The sequence below is a fragment of the Cuculus canorus genome, chromosome 9 (assembly GCF_017976375.1).
Source record: "Cuculus canorus isolate bCucCan1 chromosome 9, bCucCan1.pri, whole genome shotgun sequence".
Taxonomy (NCBI): domain Eukaryota; kingdom Metazoa; phylum Chordata; class Aves; order Cuculiformes; family Cuculidae; genus Cuculus; species Cuculus canorus.
This window is the reverse complement of record NC_071409.1, coordinates 23,847,638-23,866,020: the sequence shown is the minus strand read 5'-3', so window position 1 is coordinate 23,866,020 and position 18,383 is coordinate 23,847,638. Positions and strand designations below refer to the sequence as shown.

The following is an 18,383-nucleotide window of genomic DNA, read 5'->3' as shown; positions in this document are numbered from 1 at the left end:
TTCCCCCCGAGGATGGACCAAACCCCCCCCCCCCCCCCCGACCCCAAAACACACGGAGCGAGGGGCGGGGTGGCGTCGCCGGTTGCCACGGCAACGGCGGCGCGCGGGAAGCTCCGCCCCTCCTCGCCCGGCGGCTGCCAGTGGCGGCGCTGGGGGGGCGGTCACGTGGGCGGTGCTGGGGGGCGGTCACGTGGGCGGTGCGCGGCGGCGGTTGTTGGGGGTGGGAGGGGGTTGGCGGGGCTCAGACCGGCGGGAGCCGCGGTGCAGCCATGTTCGGGGGCCTCGGGCGCTGCTTCGAGGAGGATCCGTTCTTCCGGTGAGGGGGAGGCCTGAGGTGGCGGAGGGAGGGGAGCTCTGAGGTTGAGGGAGGCCGTGGCAGCGGGAGACCGCGTCGGGATGGGTCTGAGGTGGCGGGGAGAGGTCGAGGGGGGGTGGAGACAGTGGCGGGAGGGTCCGAGGTCGCAGAGGAACGGGGGCTCTGAAGTTGAGGTGGAGCCTCGGGGAGGGGTTTGAGGTCGCAGAGTGAGGGGGGCTCTGAGGTGGGGATGGCTCAGGGGGTCTGAGCTGCTGGGGGTGTGTGCCTCGGGGGGCTCTGCGTTTGGGAGGGTCTCAGGGGGCGTCTAAGGTCGCAGGGGGAGGGGGGGCTCTGAGGTGGGGGTGGCTCAGGGGGTCTGAGCTGCTGGGGGGGCCGTGACAGCGGGAGACCCCACTGGGGAGGTCTGAGGGGTGTGTGTTGGGGGGTACCTCAGGAAGGCTCTGAGGAGGGGAGGAGTCTCAGAGGAGGCCTGAAGTCGCAGGGGGAGGGGGGCTCTGAGGTGGGGGTCTCGGGGGGTTCTGAGCTGCTAGGGGGACATGGCAGCGGGAGACCCTGCCAGGATGGGTCTGAGGTGGTGGGGAGTGGGGGCCCCAGCGAGGTGGGTCTCATGTGGTGGGGTTGGGGGGGCAAGGTTGGTCTAAGGTGGTGGGAGCCTGCAGCCCTGGGGGTGGGCTGAGAGAAATTAATGGTCTGGGGTTCACAGCCATGTTCCCCAACAACCCAAAAGGATGATGTCAAGTGGCCTTGAAAACTATGGAGGGGCTTAAATTGTTGCCAGTAATTTGAAATAGCAGTCTTGGCTCTGCTTCCCCTCTCCAGTAATGCTTGCTACCTCGCAGGGCAGTGGAGAGCTGCATCATCATTCCATAGGAACATCTACTGAGAAGTCTTCACCTCCATTAGCTTGAGTACCTAAATTTTGTTATTTCTTCAGTTTCTTAAGAAGTGGACAGGTGATGGATGTCCTAGCTTTTGTAGATGCATTTGGGGTCTTTTGCAGCAGACTGTTTCTGAGCTCCTGTTATCAATGCTTACACTAGAGAAAACACCAGGTTCTTGTGTTAAAACTTAGCAAACCTGTGCTTGAGATCATTAAAGGTAAACTAACTGTCTGTCTACTTGTGCTGATTTCCTGAGGGAGTGTTGATGCTTTTAGCTCAGCAAATGTCTTTGGTTCTTATACCATGAGCACAGTGTTAGTGCTTGAGGTAGAGTTCATCTGTGTCTTAAATTCTGACTTCAGTTTAGTTCCTGTGGATATCTTCGTTTGCCACTGGAACCTAAGCTGATGTACTGTGTGCTCGCCAGGAGTGCTGCAATGGCCAAAACTGCTGAAGTATTTTGTCTGGCCCAAATTTAAGTCTTTTATCAGAAACGGTGCTCTGTAGCAGGTAAGAATGGGATCAGGGAGCTCCAAGGAGCCTGAATTATTTTAGTTTTTCTAAATATGTGGCAGTTGCTACGTGGAGCTTTATTTGAGGCAAAGTTAAGGGTTAGTGCAGGTGGGTAGACAGGAGGGGAAAGGCATCTGGGCCCTGTGATGTGGGTTTGTTGACTGTATCTCTTGGTTACAGGATATTCTAGCTGAGGTTGTGTTTGTACCTCTTAAAGGAGAATCTACTGCTTAGCTGCAAACGTATGTTCCTGAGGGTGGGATAGTTGGTAAAGCTGTGCAAGATGGATTTAGTACACTTAGTTTCTAGGAATGTGCACACTATTACAACAACTCTTTAGTTATATGCAGGACACGCTCTATAGAAAACTAGACTATACAAATCCCCTCCGTGAAATTAGAATAATAATAATGACAATTAAGTCTTATTTGTAGTAATTTGTAGCGTGCTTTAGTAATATCAGCTGCTCTTCTATTACCTAGACATTTTATTTCTTCATTTTTATTGTAGCTGCTGTTGCTGCAGTTTAAAGTTGGGAAAAAAAAAAGATTGCAGACAACAGAGGAAGGGAGTGTGTGTGAAAGATGAGAGAGAGATTGAGATTCATTTTCTTGGCACTGTCCTTGTGAATCTGTTTTGCATGTAGTTAAGGAAATGAGCTTATTACTTCAGATAAGATTAGCTTCCAAAGTAGCGTAATAGTAGGCTTCTGTTGCCTCACAAGGAGAGATTTGGAGTGCTGAACTGGAAATAGTGCTCCATCTGTGAGCAGCTGTCCTGGGGCAGCATGAGTCGATCAGCCAGCGTGGTGCTCAGCCACAGCCCCAATCGTCTGGATGTGTGCGGGAGTTTATCCCCTCTGCCAAGTGCAGTTGGGCTCCATTTTTAAATCACCATGACCGTTTTATCGTTCCAGGTGTTGCCTCTAGTGGTATTCTGCAACTTCAGGCTTGCATAACTTACTAAGTAAAAACCCTGTATATAGTACAAAGCACATTTTTTCAAAAATAATAAACTGGATTTATTGTTCTGGGACACTGATTTTCAACTGACCAGAAGCATACACTGAAGTAGGGAGTGACATTGTACTTTTATTGTAAAACCCTGAAGAGTTTTGGCTGGAACATAGAACCTGAACTGTACAAGAACTTACCAAGCAAGATGCATCTTGGTGAAAATCCTCACTTGCATATGTGTTAGCAGCATCAGCCTTTTTATTTTTCACGTCTCTTTCTCAAGTAGTCATACTTGTTAGAGACTGTAACAGTCTTGGAGGCTGAACACTGATCCCTGCAAACACCCGAATGTCAGGTGAAGGTCAGATTAATGACGTATTAGATGAAATTTTGTTACTGCTGAATAGTGGAACAACAAATGTGTAAATGGTTTATCTCCATTCAGAGCTTAGTTTTGAACATAAATGAATGTACTTAACATGTCAAGGGCACAGATTGTCTGCAAAACCCTTATAAGACCCCCTTTCCTTTTCCTCATCAGTTTTATGCTATAATAGTGCAAAATATGCAGAGATCATGTCCTTTTCATCAAAAGTATCTTTTTCCACCCCTAAATATGGTCAGATTTCAAGTCGGATGTGATCAATAGTAATTAAACTGAAGTGTTCTGTACCTCTTGCCATCCTATAAATTGTGTGATGGGAGCAAAGAATTTAAAACCTGTCTTCCTCTGCTGGAGAGAGGCTTTGCCCTGTAAAAAAAAAATTAATATATATATATATGTGTGTGTGTGTGTGTGGCCTGCTGCTTTTGTGGTTATGAGCAGGTTTGATTTTCAGTCATCATGGCCTTTGGGATGGTAGGTGTAATTCCTCCGAAGCTTTGACTTCCAGGCAGATTCTCTGTTAACTTTCCATTGGTTTTGCCCTACTCCCAAGCCTACTGGAACTGTAGTATTTCTTTCAAGGCTTGACAACACTCAGTCTTTCTGAGTGGCTCCCTAAAATGTCCCTAGGGAACCAGGAGACTTCACTTCTATTCCTAAATCTGTCACTCCACAGTATATCTCTTACTTCCCTGTCTCTGCTTATAAGAAGCCATGTTTCTAAATTGTTTGATTTTTTTTTTTTTAAAAAAAAGACCGACGGGTTTAGATGTAGATGTAGTGGAGGGTGAATAGCCAAGAGAAGTTGCCAGAGAAATTGAAATAAGGCAAAAGGACAATTTCATGAGCATTATTTTATGTCTGGTGAGATGTACTACAGTATGTTACGCACACTAAATTCAATCAGCTTTTCTTATCTACAGTAAATCTGTGGAATCATGTGTTGCTTATAATGTGTTCTAGGTAACTTATTTTATGAGTGTCCTACTACTTTTGAAATGGAAGAGGCTGGGGATAAGTTTTCTTATGCAGAGGTTACAGATGGAATACAATGCATGCTTGTTTGTGTTGTCATAACCAAACCTCTCTGAAGTTTGTGGTGTCAAAATAGATTTGATGAAGGTATGCGTAAACTGTGGTAGTGCTTGTGTGCTTCCTTCATCTTGGCTGGTGCAGTGAGTTTTCCATCTGTTCTTCATCCTGTGAAGAGCAAGAGGACGCTTGCTGTGTGTGAGCTGCTTATCGTGTTAGGGCTGGAGTTAAAGCTAGCAGTCACGAGAGTCAAGTAGATTAGGGGCTGCTTGGTGACACTGGTAAAACTGCTTCTAACCTATAGAGGTCTGTGCTGAACTGAGTTACATATGTGTGTAGCTTAAAGGGATATGTTGGCTTAAAAAGCCTTGTTTGAAAATTAATGCAACATTTTGTTTGTAACCTTATTTCTTTTTCACTTGAAAAGAAATATATATTGAACACAACTTAGGCACAAGAGACAATACAAAGTAAAGAGGCATGGGGTGTGGAAACTGGTTTTCATGGGACTGGAGATAAGGAGTGGGGAGAACACAAAAGCTCTTCAGGAGACTTTCAAGATATGATTGGGTATTGAGGAAGTTGGAGGAAGAACCTGAAGCCTTTCTTGATGGAGGCATGAGATGATGGGAAAGGTTGTGATGTCCTGGAGAGAAGGGTGTGAGGCGTCTGGGGAGTGCCAGGAAATTGATAGATTTAATAGCACCCCACCTTCCTTCTTAAGTAAAAATACTTGCAATAGTGGGTGACTAAAAGTAAAGGAGATGGAGCTAGCTTGAACTTAGAGGATGGTATACATTTCTAAGCATGTGCGTCAAGGAGCATGAAAAGAACAATGAAAGCAGCCAGCAAAATAAATTTGAGGGGTGAGGAGGGAAATCTAGTGGGACATGGTGAGCTCAGTGAGTAGTGCCATGCTGAGCTTTGGAAGACAAAATGTGAGAATAGGAGAGGGGAAAAAAAATGTAATTCTCTTAATATTGGGAAGTAGAAGTAGTTATAAATATGGGTCTGCTTTGTAGGAGCTGGCAAATAGTAAACATAGGCTGGAGTGAAAGGTGGCTGCTAAAGATGGAATATTTTTGGAAAAGATGAGGGAAGAGAAAAAGCAATGAAGCAGCTGGGAAGAGAACAGAACTAAAACACCCTACCAGCCTGCGAGATGGCAAGTGAAAAAAGTGAGAATTTGTGAGCAACAAGCGATTGCCCAGTTGGGTCCTAGTAAAATAGATACTTTGAATAAAGAATCATGTGGAGTGATGTAAAAAATTGAGTTGCAAAAATTTCAGAGCTTGTTTACATGCCTTGGAATAAAACCTGTTGACTTTCTATGTGAAATACTTCTTTTTCAGTGATCCCTTTGCCGCACACCATGAATATATGCGGCAGATGATGAGAAGCTTTTCTGATCCTTTTGGACGAGATCCGTTTCTCAGTATAACAGATGGCAGGGAGAGAACAGCAGATCAAAGAGCACACCCGGACTCTCAGGTTGCACTAAGAGGAAATCGCAGAGTAAGTATTTTCTTAATCTCTAAGGATTTCTACATGGAATTTACATTTACTGATAGTGTAATTGAGTTCGCTTTTCCATTTCTGTTAGATTTGGTCCAGTAGAAAGTGAGGCCTGGCTCAGCTATTGCAACCCTGGTCAGGTTGTTTCATCGCTGAGTAAAATGGGACAAATATCTCTTCTTGTTCCTTAATGTCCTGTTGTTTAAGCGTTTTTTACTGACACTGACAAACTTAACTTGTTTCTGTTAGGACGATAACAAATTTGTGTGTTGTTGAATATACAAAATTTAATGAAACTAACAAAACATTTGTCAGATGTTTGGTTTAATAAATATTAAGTATTACATGTTTCAATTGCAAAAAGATGTTAAAAATGTCCAAACAGAGCCCTCTCTGGACACTTACTGCTTTTTTTTATGCTAGCTTTACTTAAAATGGTACTCTGATATTTTTGCCTTTGCTCTGCACTTTAGCATCTTGTATGTAGTTAATTATCTTAGTTTGATTTAACACCAACCTGTGTTTCAGCCACCTGAGTAGCGTCTGCTCAAGATATTTAAACCCTACGTCAACTTTGCAACTGTAAATAAAGACTTTGTATTTGGCCTGATTGGTTAAGTTTCCTCTAGATGCAAGATGAAGAGTTAAAGAGCAGGGATATTGATGCAAAGCCTAGTTTTTCTGTACATTTCCCCCTAAAGATGAGAAGTTTTTTACATAAAGTATCTTTTCAGCTCTCCGGGCATGCAAGACAATTGTATCCTATGCTCCTGTAGCTAAACCTTACCTAAGTGCTGTGTTTAGAAAGAATATGTGTTTGAAGTTGGTTTCTCTCCCTCTGCCAGGCTAAATATTTTGCAGCTGAATGATCTCTCACTTGAATGAATCATTTGATTTTAAAAAGCAGTTGAAGGCAGAACAGATTACAAGGGCTTGTGGAACTTGGCCAGATTTGGTGGCGGTTGCTCAAACCAAGATAGAGCTTAATAAACATAGCTGAAACACAGACTGTCACCTACAAGTCAAAAGGGTAACTGTCAGATTCTTTTCTCTGTGCTCATGTGTTGCCGGTTAGTTTCAAACGCAGATGTTGAGGTGTCTAATTAGCGTGTGATCTTTCCTCTGCTGAAGAAGATTCTTGGGCCTGGGTTAAGTAGATCCATCAAAAGGCATCAGACTTTTTTTCCTTTAGCAAAAGAATAGATTAAACCTTACCCTAGTATCCTGGGGGTTTGTATCTTTTGTTTGTGGCGGTGAGGGGTAAATGTGAGGCACAGAAAACCTTTATCTGTAGTTACAGAAAGGAGTTGAAGGTGCAAGAGTGCTGTGGTATTTTGATAAGCACAGAAGAATTCCACACCTGCTAAAATCTTTCCAGTATCTTTTAATGTTCCTCATCTTTCATCTAAGAGTTGCCAGGTGTCACAGAAGACTCAGCACTGATTATTTGTGCCTTGTTGTAGTGTCAAACTGCCTTTACTGATTTCTCTCTAGAAATGATTCAAGCACTTTAAAATAGTTAGATTATGGAGGAAAAGATGGATATCTTTACTACCATGTAAAATAGGCCTTGTTAAAATTACTCATACCGATTACTGATGTTGTAATTCTGTGTTTACTTAAACAACAGAATGCCTAAAATCCCTTTACAAGGGACAAAATTTGTTGCAACATCTCAGTGTGCACCAATATAGCATTGACATTTGAAATGCTCTTCCTTTCTCAAGTGGGGTTGCAGTGTCAGTTTTTAGCCTTTTGGAGGGAGAGAAGGAAAGGATAAAACATCTTGAGAGATGCCGTCATTTGGTTTTGTTTGGGTATCTGATTGTCGTATCATAGCTAACTATTTAACAACTTTTAGTATGTAGTCTAAAATAAAAGGTTTATAAATGTTTTGTGGTTAACTTTATTTCCGAGGATATCCTTTTGCAATTGATGTGTTCTTTTCTGTCACTAAATATCAGACAGAACTGCGGTCTGAAAGAGTTCATAAAGGTACTCAAGGACCGGATAAGTTCTTCGTTTTGTACTTAGAGTTGCTGTGAAGTGTTTGGTGCTTCTATCTAATCAGTCTTTCCTTAGGTAAGCTTTTATGTAACTCTCCAGTCTTAGTTTCCTGGAAACATCAATGTGTTTTCCAGCCTGTCATTGCCTTGTCATATAGGGATATTCAATACCAGTTGGTCAAACAGGAACTGCATTTGCCGATGTTTATAGCTACATCTATTTATACAACTGCAGATGAATATAATTTGCTTGTGGGGGATATGTCTTTGGGTAGTTCTGTGTATGATCATAGTTGTACCTAGAACTTGTTTGCAATGACCTTTGGAATTGCTGGACAAATTAGATTTCATTTTGTTAATTGCAAAAGATGTATGGATATTTTAGAGAAATATCTTTTATGTTCATATTAATCTCTTGTAATACATAAAAAGTGCTTGTGAACGGGTCAGCTGCATCACTTGATTTTTTTTAAGCTATAAAATTGTATGCCAGCCTTCTGAAATTTAATTACATAAATTTACATTAAGGGGACTATTGATTTATTGTTTTTAATCAACTTTCAGTGATGATGTAGAATTAAGTGTTTTCAGAGAAGTGGGTGATGTCTGGAGCAGTGTGCCACATTTTAAATAATTTTAGTACAAAGGTTGCTAAGATATGAATATTTCTCATCTTCTACCTTTAAATGCTCTAGTACCTACATATGAATATGACTTATTAAATATGATGACAGCTATCGCTTTCCAATACAATTAGCAGAAATATATTACTTCTTTATACCCAGAGACTGCTTGATATAATATTGTCGTTGCACTTTATAAATTGCCAGGGTCCTCTTGAGTGACTGCCTTTAATCAATCAGAAATGTTTAATGTCACCTGCTGTGTATGAAAGTGCACTCGATACTTCTGCTGTGTCTGGTAACAGGTACAGTAACTAAAAGCGCTGGTCCTTTTTCTTCCAGGCGACGAGCTGCTCCCTCATGCCCTTTGCAGGCTTTGGTAGAGTGGTTAGTATCTCGGGAGCAGCAATCCTTGTAGCCCTTGCTAATATGTGCATACTGTCTGCATAACCAAAGCATGGACAAAGGCTAGATTGTGTGCTTGCAAACTGCTATTGTTGGCATTTAGGTATATGGAGTGATATAATAATAAATCTTTCTTGAACTATTTTTGCTTATTAAATGAAAATGGGTAAACTAAATATGCTGTTGGCAAGACTGGAAAAGTTATTAGTTGGCGCTGACTTTTCTGCTCAGCGATGTATCTGTTGGTGCTTCATCTCTGATGGGTATGAATGAGCAAATCCTGGAGAGAGACTCCAAGCTCAGTGCTGCCTGTAGATGGATGCTGGTGGCTTGGGGTGTGTTTGTGGTTATGGAACAACACCTAGAGCACTGGTCACAGCTAAGATGGACCAACTTCTGGAGACAGAATTTCCCAGGAACTGAGCTTGGAATGCTTTTCAGTTTAGTTTGAATATTGTGCAAGAGATGTGTAAAAAGTACCTCAGGAAAAGCAAGTTTATTGTTACGACCCATGTGGAGGTTTTTGTTTCCTTTGGAAGGCTTTTAAAAGAGTTTTCAGATTGAAAAGAAGTAGTTTAGAGAGTGGCTCTTGCTGGCCGAGCAGGTAGTTGGGTCTTTGAACTTTCAGATCTGAAAGTATGACTTGTTTAGTTATCTTTTGCAGAAGCATAAGTTAGCAACTTGCTGTATGCAAGAAGTGTATTAGCTCTTCAGTGTTCTTTTTCTGTTAAGTACACAGGCTGTGCTTTTATACACCCACCCCGAGCTATGGCGTAGTTTCTATAGGTACAGCAGATTGCTCTGTAACGCCAATGGTTCAACATCCAGATTTCTAACTGTAGAAGGGAGTTTTCTGGGGTTACTGACATTTGCAATGATTTGATGCCCTAAATAGTCTATAATTACTGCCCAGAGGTTTTGGTAGCCCTTAAAGATTCAGATTCTTGCTGCTCAAGAAAGATTTTTCTATACCTAAATTTTACTTAGTTTTATGCTTAAATGGCAGGTTTCATTTTTAAACTTTTGAATAGATCGCTATTTAAATCAAGTTATTTGAATTTAATTCTCTGTCTCCAGTAGTTGGAGGAATGTGGGGTGTTTGCTGTTGTGCTTAGCATCCTGGTGTTTTGTAGCACCTTAGCAGTGCAAAGAGCTGCTATATGCAGACTGGTAGACTGCCTCTTACCAAAGCTGCTGGGTTTTGCAGATCCCCTCGGGAGCTGTTTTCCCCACTCTTCCCACAGCCTTGTAGCTGTGAACCAGAGTGTAGTGGTGGCACAGCAGTTGTCTTGGGAAGCAGCTAGGCGTGCATGCGTGTGGAAGCTCCCAACAACCCAGTGTGTGGTGTTTGCTCTTTAACAGTGTACGCCAACTAGGGCTGCTCATGTCAGGTGCCAGGCAGCCCTGTATGGAGCTTAAACAGGTCCTGAGGAAAAGTTCACAGTAGGAGGGGAAAGGCATGGCAAAAATCATCTTTATCATTGCCACCTGCTGCACTGGAGAGGAGCCCAGGGGAGGGTGCTCCTTTGGGACAGCATTGCTGTCTTCCCAGATGGTCATTTAGGAGAGCTGACCCTTTCCTGACCTTCTGTCTCCCTCTCTTTCTATTTTTCTTGTTTGCTTTGTTTTCTCCCAAAGGTAGCTTCCATCAGGTACCTTTGGGAAGAGTATACTTTGGTCAGTATATGCCACTAATAAAATGCTGTGCATGCAAAGCTGTCTTAAGCTATCCTTTGTGCAGCACTGGATCTTCTGCTTTTGTGTAAAACTAAGAAATGAATGTTTTGTTGAATACATCTATAGCGTCCAGTAATTAAGCTGCCATTAAAATACCAAGTTATGGTTCTGTGCTTTTCCACCTTGCCCTTTGAGTAACTTGCACTACTCCTGCAAAGGGCCTGCTGTGTCTGCTGGGCTACATTTTCAGTGTGATTCCATGTGGATTAAGGGATTTGTATAATAGAGGTAATTTGATAGCCAATAGATCATAAGGCAGGGGGGGTCATATGGTACTTTTGACAGCAGAAGCTCATTATGTTAGAAGGTGCACAAAAATAGTTCGTGTAAATTGGCCGTAGTATGAGCTTATTTTGACATTTGGGTGTCAAATCTTTCACTTCCATCTTTCCAGCATCTCCAACTTAGCAATCAAGCTCCCCATGTTTCAGTTTTTCATTCAAAAAGGTGCATTTTCGCTTGTCTGTGAATTACAGTCTGTGAAAACCTTTTTGATGGTCTGTTTTACATTAAAAAATGCATGTGAAAAAAAAACAACCAACCAGCCTGAGAACTTGAAGAGTCAGAAAACTTTGGTTTAATTTGAATGTCTTTTCTTTGTAGCCGGATCCAGATTTTGGGGAACCTTTCTTTGCAATGGACAGGATGATGTCCAATATGAGAAACAGTATGCTGGAAATGCAAAGAAAATTTGTAAGTTTTTAAAGATTTGTTCTAAAATTATTTGTATTGGAGAATGACAGTTGTTTAAAATATTACTCGAAGTACTGCCAAGAAAAAGGTTACTAGTCTAAAGTAGGGAGTAAGAATCTGCCCACCCTGGCTGTATTCTCTGTGCTGTCACTGATTACTCGCTAACAACCATACTATAAATGTATGCGATTCTCTAGGAGTTAGAACTGCTGTCGTTTGTCTGGTCTCTGGCTGTTGCCAGAACTAACACCTTAAGTGAAGGAGCAGTTTAAAGTGTTGTGGTACACTTAAAGCTAGCAAAACTGCAGACACCCAAATGCCGCCCTGTATGACTTTACTCTGACTTGTCAGTGCTGCGTCTTTCCTCTGTCTTCAGTCTTAGAAGAGAACACTGATACTTAAGTATTGCTGGGTATACTTACTATGTTTTATTGGCCTTGTAAAATGCCTTGTAACTATTGTTGCTCAAGTCCTATTTCACCCGAACACTTCATACACCTTATTATATAATGTATTAGGCGAGACTGATGCTATAGGTTATCTTCATTACTAAACTGTACGTTTAGGCAGATGCTTATTGCTGCCCGTGCTTCTTATTTGTGGTTGTGGTGCCTGACACAGGAAACCTGTGGCCAGACAAGGCTAAGACAAGAGTCAGGGCATATCAAATGCCAGGGTCTCTTTCCAACAGCCATATCTGTGGTGGCAGGACTGAGGGTTAATTTTTCAGAGGGGTATTCCTTATCATAATGACAAGGTAGTCTCAGAATGTAAGAAGTACCTGTTATCCACAGGTTTTAACTTTTGTTTATGTCTCCTTTGCTTGTAGGATGACCTGTCTGTCAATTCAGATGTACACACGTTCAGCTCCTCCTCTGTGATGACATACTCCAAAGTAGGGAATGAACCACCAAAAGTCTTCCAAGCTTCTGCTCAGACACGCACAGCTCCAGGAGGTGTAAGTACTGCTGAGATGCAGTAAAATGGTGGCACCTAATGTTGAGAATCTAAGTTCATCTATACCAAACCGCAGTTTCCTTCAGGTTCTTTTTACTGGAGACAGTTACTCTTATAATTTTCTAAATTATGTGTCTGTTTAAACATTGATCTATATTAAAGGCTTCTCAAGCTAAAGTGCTGTTCTCTTCCATGTAATTTGTATGCTTCTAAGTATATATCTAAATAAATTGTATGCCTATCAAAGACTGGAAAATTGAGTGCTAGAACAGCTGATTCAAGGCAGTCTGCAATGTCTCTCTTTGCTATAATTAATCCTCTTCTTGTACATTTAAAATTGTCTAAAACATAAGATGGCAAGAGGCAGTCTGTTTATGCAAAACACGGCTTCAAATCTTCCTCTTTACTTAAGCACTTTTAAATGCTTACCTCGTGCTTCAGATGAAGATGCCCTTTCGTTGACTTCCTTGCAGCTGTTGCATCTAGTGCTGCTAAGAAATTTGAATTTGAATTTGAACCCTGAAGCAGGGTTCATGAAAGACTATATGCAAGCAGAAAAGGCCATTGGGCATGATTGGCTGTGGGATATGTTCAAGCTCAAGCAGACACTCAGTTATCAGAAAGGTTCTAATAATATACCTACGAACACAGTGATAAGTGGTTCCCTGGGTTTCAAGCCAGTCAACATGACAACCTAGTAATTACTTGCCCCTTCATGCTGAGAATATCAGCATGGGCTGTTATTCTTTCTGTTGTCAAGGTGAATGTTGAAGACCTGTCTGCGTGTAGTATATTTAGATGATTTTTTTCCCAATAATTCGTATCCAGTGTCCATGTTACTTAAGAAGTTTTAAGTGTTCTTGTTTAATCTTTCTGCCTGTTAGCCAAAAAAAAAAAAAATAGACTTGATCTGTGCTTTGCTGATGTATTTCCCGCCAACACTAGCAAATGAGACTGTTGGAAAAGCCTCTAAACCCTAACTTTTGGAAAAAAAAAGCTGTGAGACCTCTGGGGAAGAAAATTACAGTTTTTAAAACTTTTTGAACTTTTTTTTGCTTGAAAGGGCACTCACTTCCCGTTTTTTGTACAGGTTAAGGAGACAAGAAAAGCACTTAGGGATTCTGAAAGTGGACTGGAAAAAATGGCCATTGGTCATCACATTAATGATCGTGCTCATGTCATTAAAAAATCAAAGAACAGAAAGACTGGTGATGAAGAAATGAACCAAGAATTCATCAACCTGGATGAAAGTATGTCTTTTTATTCAGCTCTCTAATGGGCTTTAGGCTGTTGTTTCACACACCAATTTTGAAGTTACAGCTTGAGACATCTCTAAAGGAGCTGTCTTTCAGAAAGTGCCAAGTCTGCAATTCAGCTTTCCTTAGTTGATATAAATTTTGATAACCAAAATTAACCAGTTAGGCTTGAAAATCTGTTATAATGCAGTGGGTACTGTTAACTTGTACAATAGCTGCTCATATTTGAAAGTACTTTTAATGATATTTTATGGTTTCCAACAAACTTTTAACAGAATTTTACTGTTTGCTCTGTGTTTGTGTCTGATAGAACATAACTTATTTAAGAGATGTGTGGTTTTAATGTGTATATACTTTTACAACACGGTAACTTCCAGGTTTATTTTTATACTCCAAAGATAAGCTTACTGGCAATAAGCTCCTAACTGTCTTTTCCAGATCACAGGCCATGTGGAGAGTCATGGACCGCAAGTTTAAAAAATGCTGTTCTAAATCCCCAATTTTCCTTACGTGCGTTTTTCCTGTCATGTGTGCTTTTATTAACTGTTTTTCAGCTGAGGCCCAGACCTTTGATGAAGAGTGGCAGAAAGAGATTATGAAGTTCAGGCCATCTAGATCTAGGTGCAATATAGAAACTCCAAAATACAGAAGTATTCATCATATCCCCAAGGAAGATGGATTAAAAAGGTAAAATAGTTTCCTACCAGAATAAGGAAATATTAGCAGCAGAATGGAAATCCAGTTCTGAAGCAATCTGTGCATGAATAAACGGTGCTTACTAGCAGTCTGGGGAGAAATAGCACGTTTTATTCCCTCTTTTCTTATACACAGTAAACAGTGTAAGGCAGTATTTTAACTAAATTTTGAAGAAATTATCATTTCTGACTTTAAAAATTGTTTAATGAATTGATAGACGCCCTTCTTCTTAGGGTTAGATTTTAAATGAGTCTTCTAATCCTAAAATTAGGAAGTCTGTGAAGGAATTGGGACTTTATCTGTAATCACAGAAGCTCCCCTGCCATCTACCAAGCTCTCCATACCATCTACTGCTTTCTACCAGGTTTTGGGATGGAGGTTTTCCTCCTTTTGACATATTTTCCATGGGATTTGTGATGCCTTTATCAAGTGCATGTTTGGTAGAGGATGCCACAGAGGGGAAATATTCTCTTCTGTAAACTACACAGAGCATTTTCCTTTTGGCACCTCTTCAGTTCTAGAGGTTTATCACAGAGGCTACTTTACTATCCATTTAATTCTTCAAACTAAGCTTGCTGTTTTCAAGCGTGGAAGATGAGGAAACATCCAACTCTGTGGTGGTAACACTGGAAGTTGTTTTGGAGGGAGAGTCAAATTTGTCTTACAACTACAATAACTTTACCTCCACATAAGTAATTAACAAAGTGTGTATTTCCATACCCCTGTATGGCAATTCTGACTACTGTTGTTGTTTGTTTCAGAGAGAAACCACGTGCAATTGCAGGTTCTAAGGAAGCCAGAGATTCTGTGGAGAACCTCAGTGTGAAAGGAACACATGTTCCCATCAAAAGCAGCAAAAAATAAATCTCTTCCATTCTCCATGTGAATGGAGTTTCTTCAGAGAAGATAATGGTGCTGCGTTGCTTATGTTCATATAAGTACACACGTATATATGACCAATCTCTGTGTTTTGTTTTAGTATTAGTGTGCCTTGCTACTCTGATCTTTTGACAACTGAATGTTCCTTACAACTTCAAATCCTTGGTTAAATCATGTAGTTCCAGTAAACTAAAAAAAAAACCAACAACTTTCCCCTTAAAAGCACTTTAATGAATTATCACTAATTCTGTTTAAAAAATTGCTTTGATTTGCCAGATTTTTCTCCTACAACTGCACCAATCTAATGCTTTTTATTAAGCCTGGTAATGAAACTACTTTTTCCCACACACTATAGCCTGCACAGAAAGTAAATTCTCATTTTGTGTGGCTGAAATAATTATTAATTTTCTAGGTGACAGAGCAACTTGAATTCACTGTAGCCACTGCATATCTCTGTCTTTAAAATCATACTGTATATCATTATAGAATACCCAGTTTTACCTTGATTTAACATGAAGAAAAGCAAGAGGAATACTGAAATGACAAATGCTTCAAGTGAATTTTAATTGGTGTTCTTATGCTCATGAGCTGTGCTTTCATCTCTTATTTCCTTTTCCTAGAATGTCCATTTCGTATTTCTGATCCTCGTATGCCTCCTTCTGAGGTGGCCCATTATTTTTCATTATCGAAGATTCTCTGTAGTAGCTTTTAATTATTCTGTAATAATATGTGTGTCCTAAGAAACTCATCTGAGACTATTAGTTAATAACAAGATAAATATATGGGAGAAATTGGTTGAGTAGGCAGTAGTTTAACTGGATAGTGAATGATTCCACCAGTTCTTCTGTTCTAGAAGGGCAAGAACCCTGCATACGGAAACCATTTCCCCCCTCAGCTGAGATGTGTTTTTATTCTTTCTGTCCTGTTTTAGTGGATGCAGAATGATCCTAGATCTAACGCTTGATCTCCCTCGAGGTGGTAGTTCTTGGTTACCAAGAGTCTGATGCTGATGTTCTAGGGGAACACCAGCTGTGGCTGAGAACAGGAAAGGTCTTTGGATAAGAAGTGTTAAGTTCAGATGCTGGTTGTTACGCAGAATTGATCCCAGTGTCATAGTGTAAATAACTTCTGTAGTCAGTAACACATCAGCATTAGCACTATGGCATGTATTTCAAGGCTAAAAAAATGATAGTGTAGCTTTAAAAAAGGCACTATTTATATGGTAAAATAGGTTTAGTAAGTTAAGATTAATATTTGTTCGGCCAAAAAGGAAACGGCCTTTAAATTATATCTTCCTGCAGATTCCCCAAGAGTATTTAATTCTATGTTTATTAATGCGCAAAAATAATCAAAAGTACTTTTGTTGAGTTCTGACAAGGGAAGGACTTTATTTACTTGTTCAATGCAATGGTCTGTTGCTGTTATTGGAGTGAATCCTGGTGGCGATCCATGTGTGCTGTTGAACCGTTCTGGGGGGTGGGGGGGAGTAGCAGCCTCTGCCAGGACAGGCTGCGGTGGTGGGACATCACACTCGTGCCTCCCAGAGGAGGCTGCAGAACACTGAATCGAAAGGATGCGTTCACTCCTTAAAGAGTACAACTGTAGGGCCTGGTCTTCCAGGCACCAAAAACAACATTGATTTTTGCAGTTAATGGCATTGAGAACGTAAGGCTGTGGAGGCATTTTCCAGGTATGTCACTTAAATTTCCCAGTAACAAAGCAGAAAAGCTTTTCATGTTGTAACTTCAGAAGGAATCTTTGATTTGAGAGATGCTGCTATCTAACAGAAACTAGTGTTCATCGGACAGCTTAGATTTTGGTCTGTGCTTTACTGAGATAAAAAACATGATACATCTATGTAATTCATAAAACAAGTACAGGCTTTGGGTGCACAGTTACAGTGGGGAGAGGCTAAAGTTCATGGCAGATTACTTTGCTATGCAAAGCAATGTTCTAAAATGTAATGCAAAAGAGATCCTTCTACACAAACATCTGAAACTCTACTGCTTCAATAAAGTTATTTTTTATTTCTGGTTATCGTTTGGCTTACTCTGCACCACACAATGACTTATGTGTTTTTTTATTTTGGGAAACATTCTTGTCTGTGACACCTGCAGAAATGCAGCAAGGGGAAGAGTGCCCCTGTTTTCAGGAGGAATGCATATGATTACCACAGAAAAAGTTTGCTCGCAGGAAAATGGGTAGGATGAGACTTGAGTGTCCTTACGACCAGGCTCCTTCTCTCCTTCAGAACAGCGCTAGGGATCTCCTCTGGTATGAAGGATTAACTCATTTCCTGCTGGGATCCCAACAGCCGGGGGTATCTGAGCATAGACATGCACTCTAGCTTTTGTGAGCTGTGACCTGGACTTGAGTAAGCCTTCTCTCCACCTGCCATCCTGTGGGTGCTCCATGCTGATTCGTGCTGCTGTCTGAACCAAAACCTCCCAGCTCTGGCAATGCAGCATTCAGGGCCGTACAAACACATAGCTGTGCTCCACACTGCATCTTCCTATTCATCCATGTCTGAAGATTGTCTGCATATTATGTCTTGATACACGACAGATTTATATCTGTCATGGCAGGGGGTTGATCTTTAAGGTCCCATCCAACCTAAACTATTCTATGATCATCAATGCCAACTGTACCTCTGTTACTAGATCATGTCCCCAGGCACTTCATCCAGCTGCATTTTAAACCCCCTCTGCGGATGGAGACGCCACCACGTCCCTAGGCAGACCATTCCAGTCCTCGAGAACCCTTTCTGTAAAGAAATTTTTCCTAATGTGAGAATTAATTGATGTCTGCAGCTGGCTTGTATGTTTAATTATCTTGTAATATAAATCTGTCTTGTATCAAGAGATAATATGCAGACAATCTCCTGTCATAGAATAGTTTGGGTTGGAAGGGACCTCAAAGCCCACCCAGTCCCACCCCCTGCCTTGGGCAGGGACACCTCCCACTGGCTCAGGCTGCCCAAGGCCCATCCAACCTGGCCTGGAACCCCTCCAGGGATGGGGCAGCCACAGCTTCCCTGGGCAACCTGGGCCAGGGCCTCACCACCCTCATGGTGAAGAAATTCTTCCTTATGTCCAGTCTAAATCTGCCCCTCTGCAGTTTATACCCATTGCCCCTCGTCCTGTCACCACAAGCCTTTATAAATAGCCCCTCTCCAGCTTTCCTGAAGCCCCTTCAGGTACTGGAAGGTCGGTGTAAGGTCTCCTCGGAGCCTGTCCTCGTGTGAGAGCTGCTCCAGCCCTCGCATCATCCTCGTAGCCTCCTCTGGACCCGTTCCAACAGCTCCATCTTATGCTGAGGATTCCAGAACTGGACACAATCCTCCAGATGAGGTCTCACAAGAGAGGAACAGAGGAGCAGAATCCCGTCCCTCCCTGCTGGCCACGCTGCTTTGGATGCAGCCCAGGACACGGTTGGTTTCTGCGCTGCGAGTGCACATTGCCGGCTCACGTCGAGCTTCTCATCAGCCCTCCTCCTTCTCCCAAGTCCTCCTCAGGGCTTCTCCCATCATCCCC

General features: G+C 41.8%; 1 protein-coding gene across 2 annotated transcripts; it reads left to right on the top strand.

The window, feature by feature from the left end:
* The first annotated feature begins 203 nt into the window (after positions 1 to 203).
* Positions 204 to 16,883, top strand: MLF1 (myeloid leukemia factor 1). 2 transcript variants are annotated; one of them, XM_054074831.1, is made up of 8 exons: positions 204 to 316; positions 5,436 to 5,598; positions 8,570 to 8,614; positions 10,973 to 11,062; positions 11,892 to 12,020; positions 13,110 to 13,269; positions 13,830 to 13,962; positions 14,733 to 16,883. In XM_054074831.1, the coding sequence occupies exons 1-8, from the start codon at positions 270 to 272 to the stop codon at positions 14,833 to 14,835; spliced, it is 870 nt and encodes a 289-aa protein (XP_053930806.1). In that variant the 5' UTR covers positions 204 to 269; the 3' UTR covers positions 14,836 to 16,883. The 2 variants fall into 2 exon arrangements, with proteins under 2 accessions (XP_053930806.1, XP_053930807.1); XM_054074832.1 differs by lacking the exon at positions 8,570 to 8,614.
* Positions 16,884 to 18,383: the final 1,500 nt, after the last annotated feature.

Bases quoted from the DNA above. Each gene is read 5' to 3' on its own strand.
- MLF1 (XM_054074831.1), top strand. From the start codon at position 270: ATGTTCGGGGGCCTCGGGCGCTGCTTCGAGGAGGATCCGTTCTTCCG. The intron at 12,021-13,109 runs GTAAGTACTGCT...TTTTTTGTACAG, and splicing joins CACGCACAGCTCCAGGAGGT to GTTAAGGAGACAAGAAAAGC. The intron at 13,270-13,829 runs GTATGTCTTTTT...ACTGTTTTTCAG, and splicing joins ATTCATCAACCTGGATGAAA to CTGAGGCCCAGACCTTTGAT.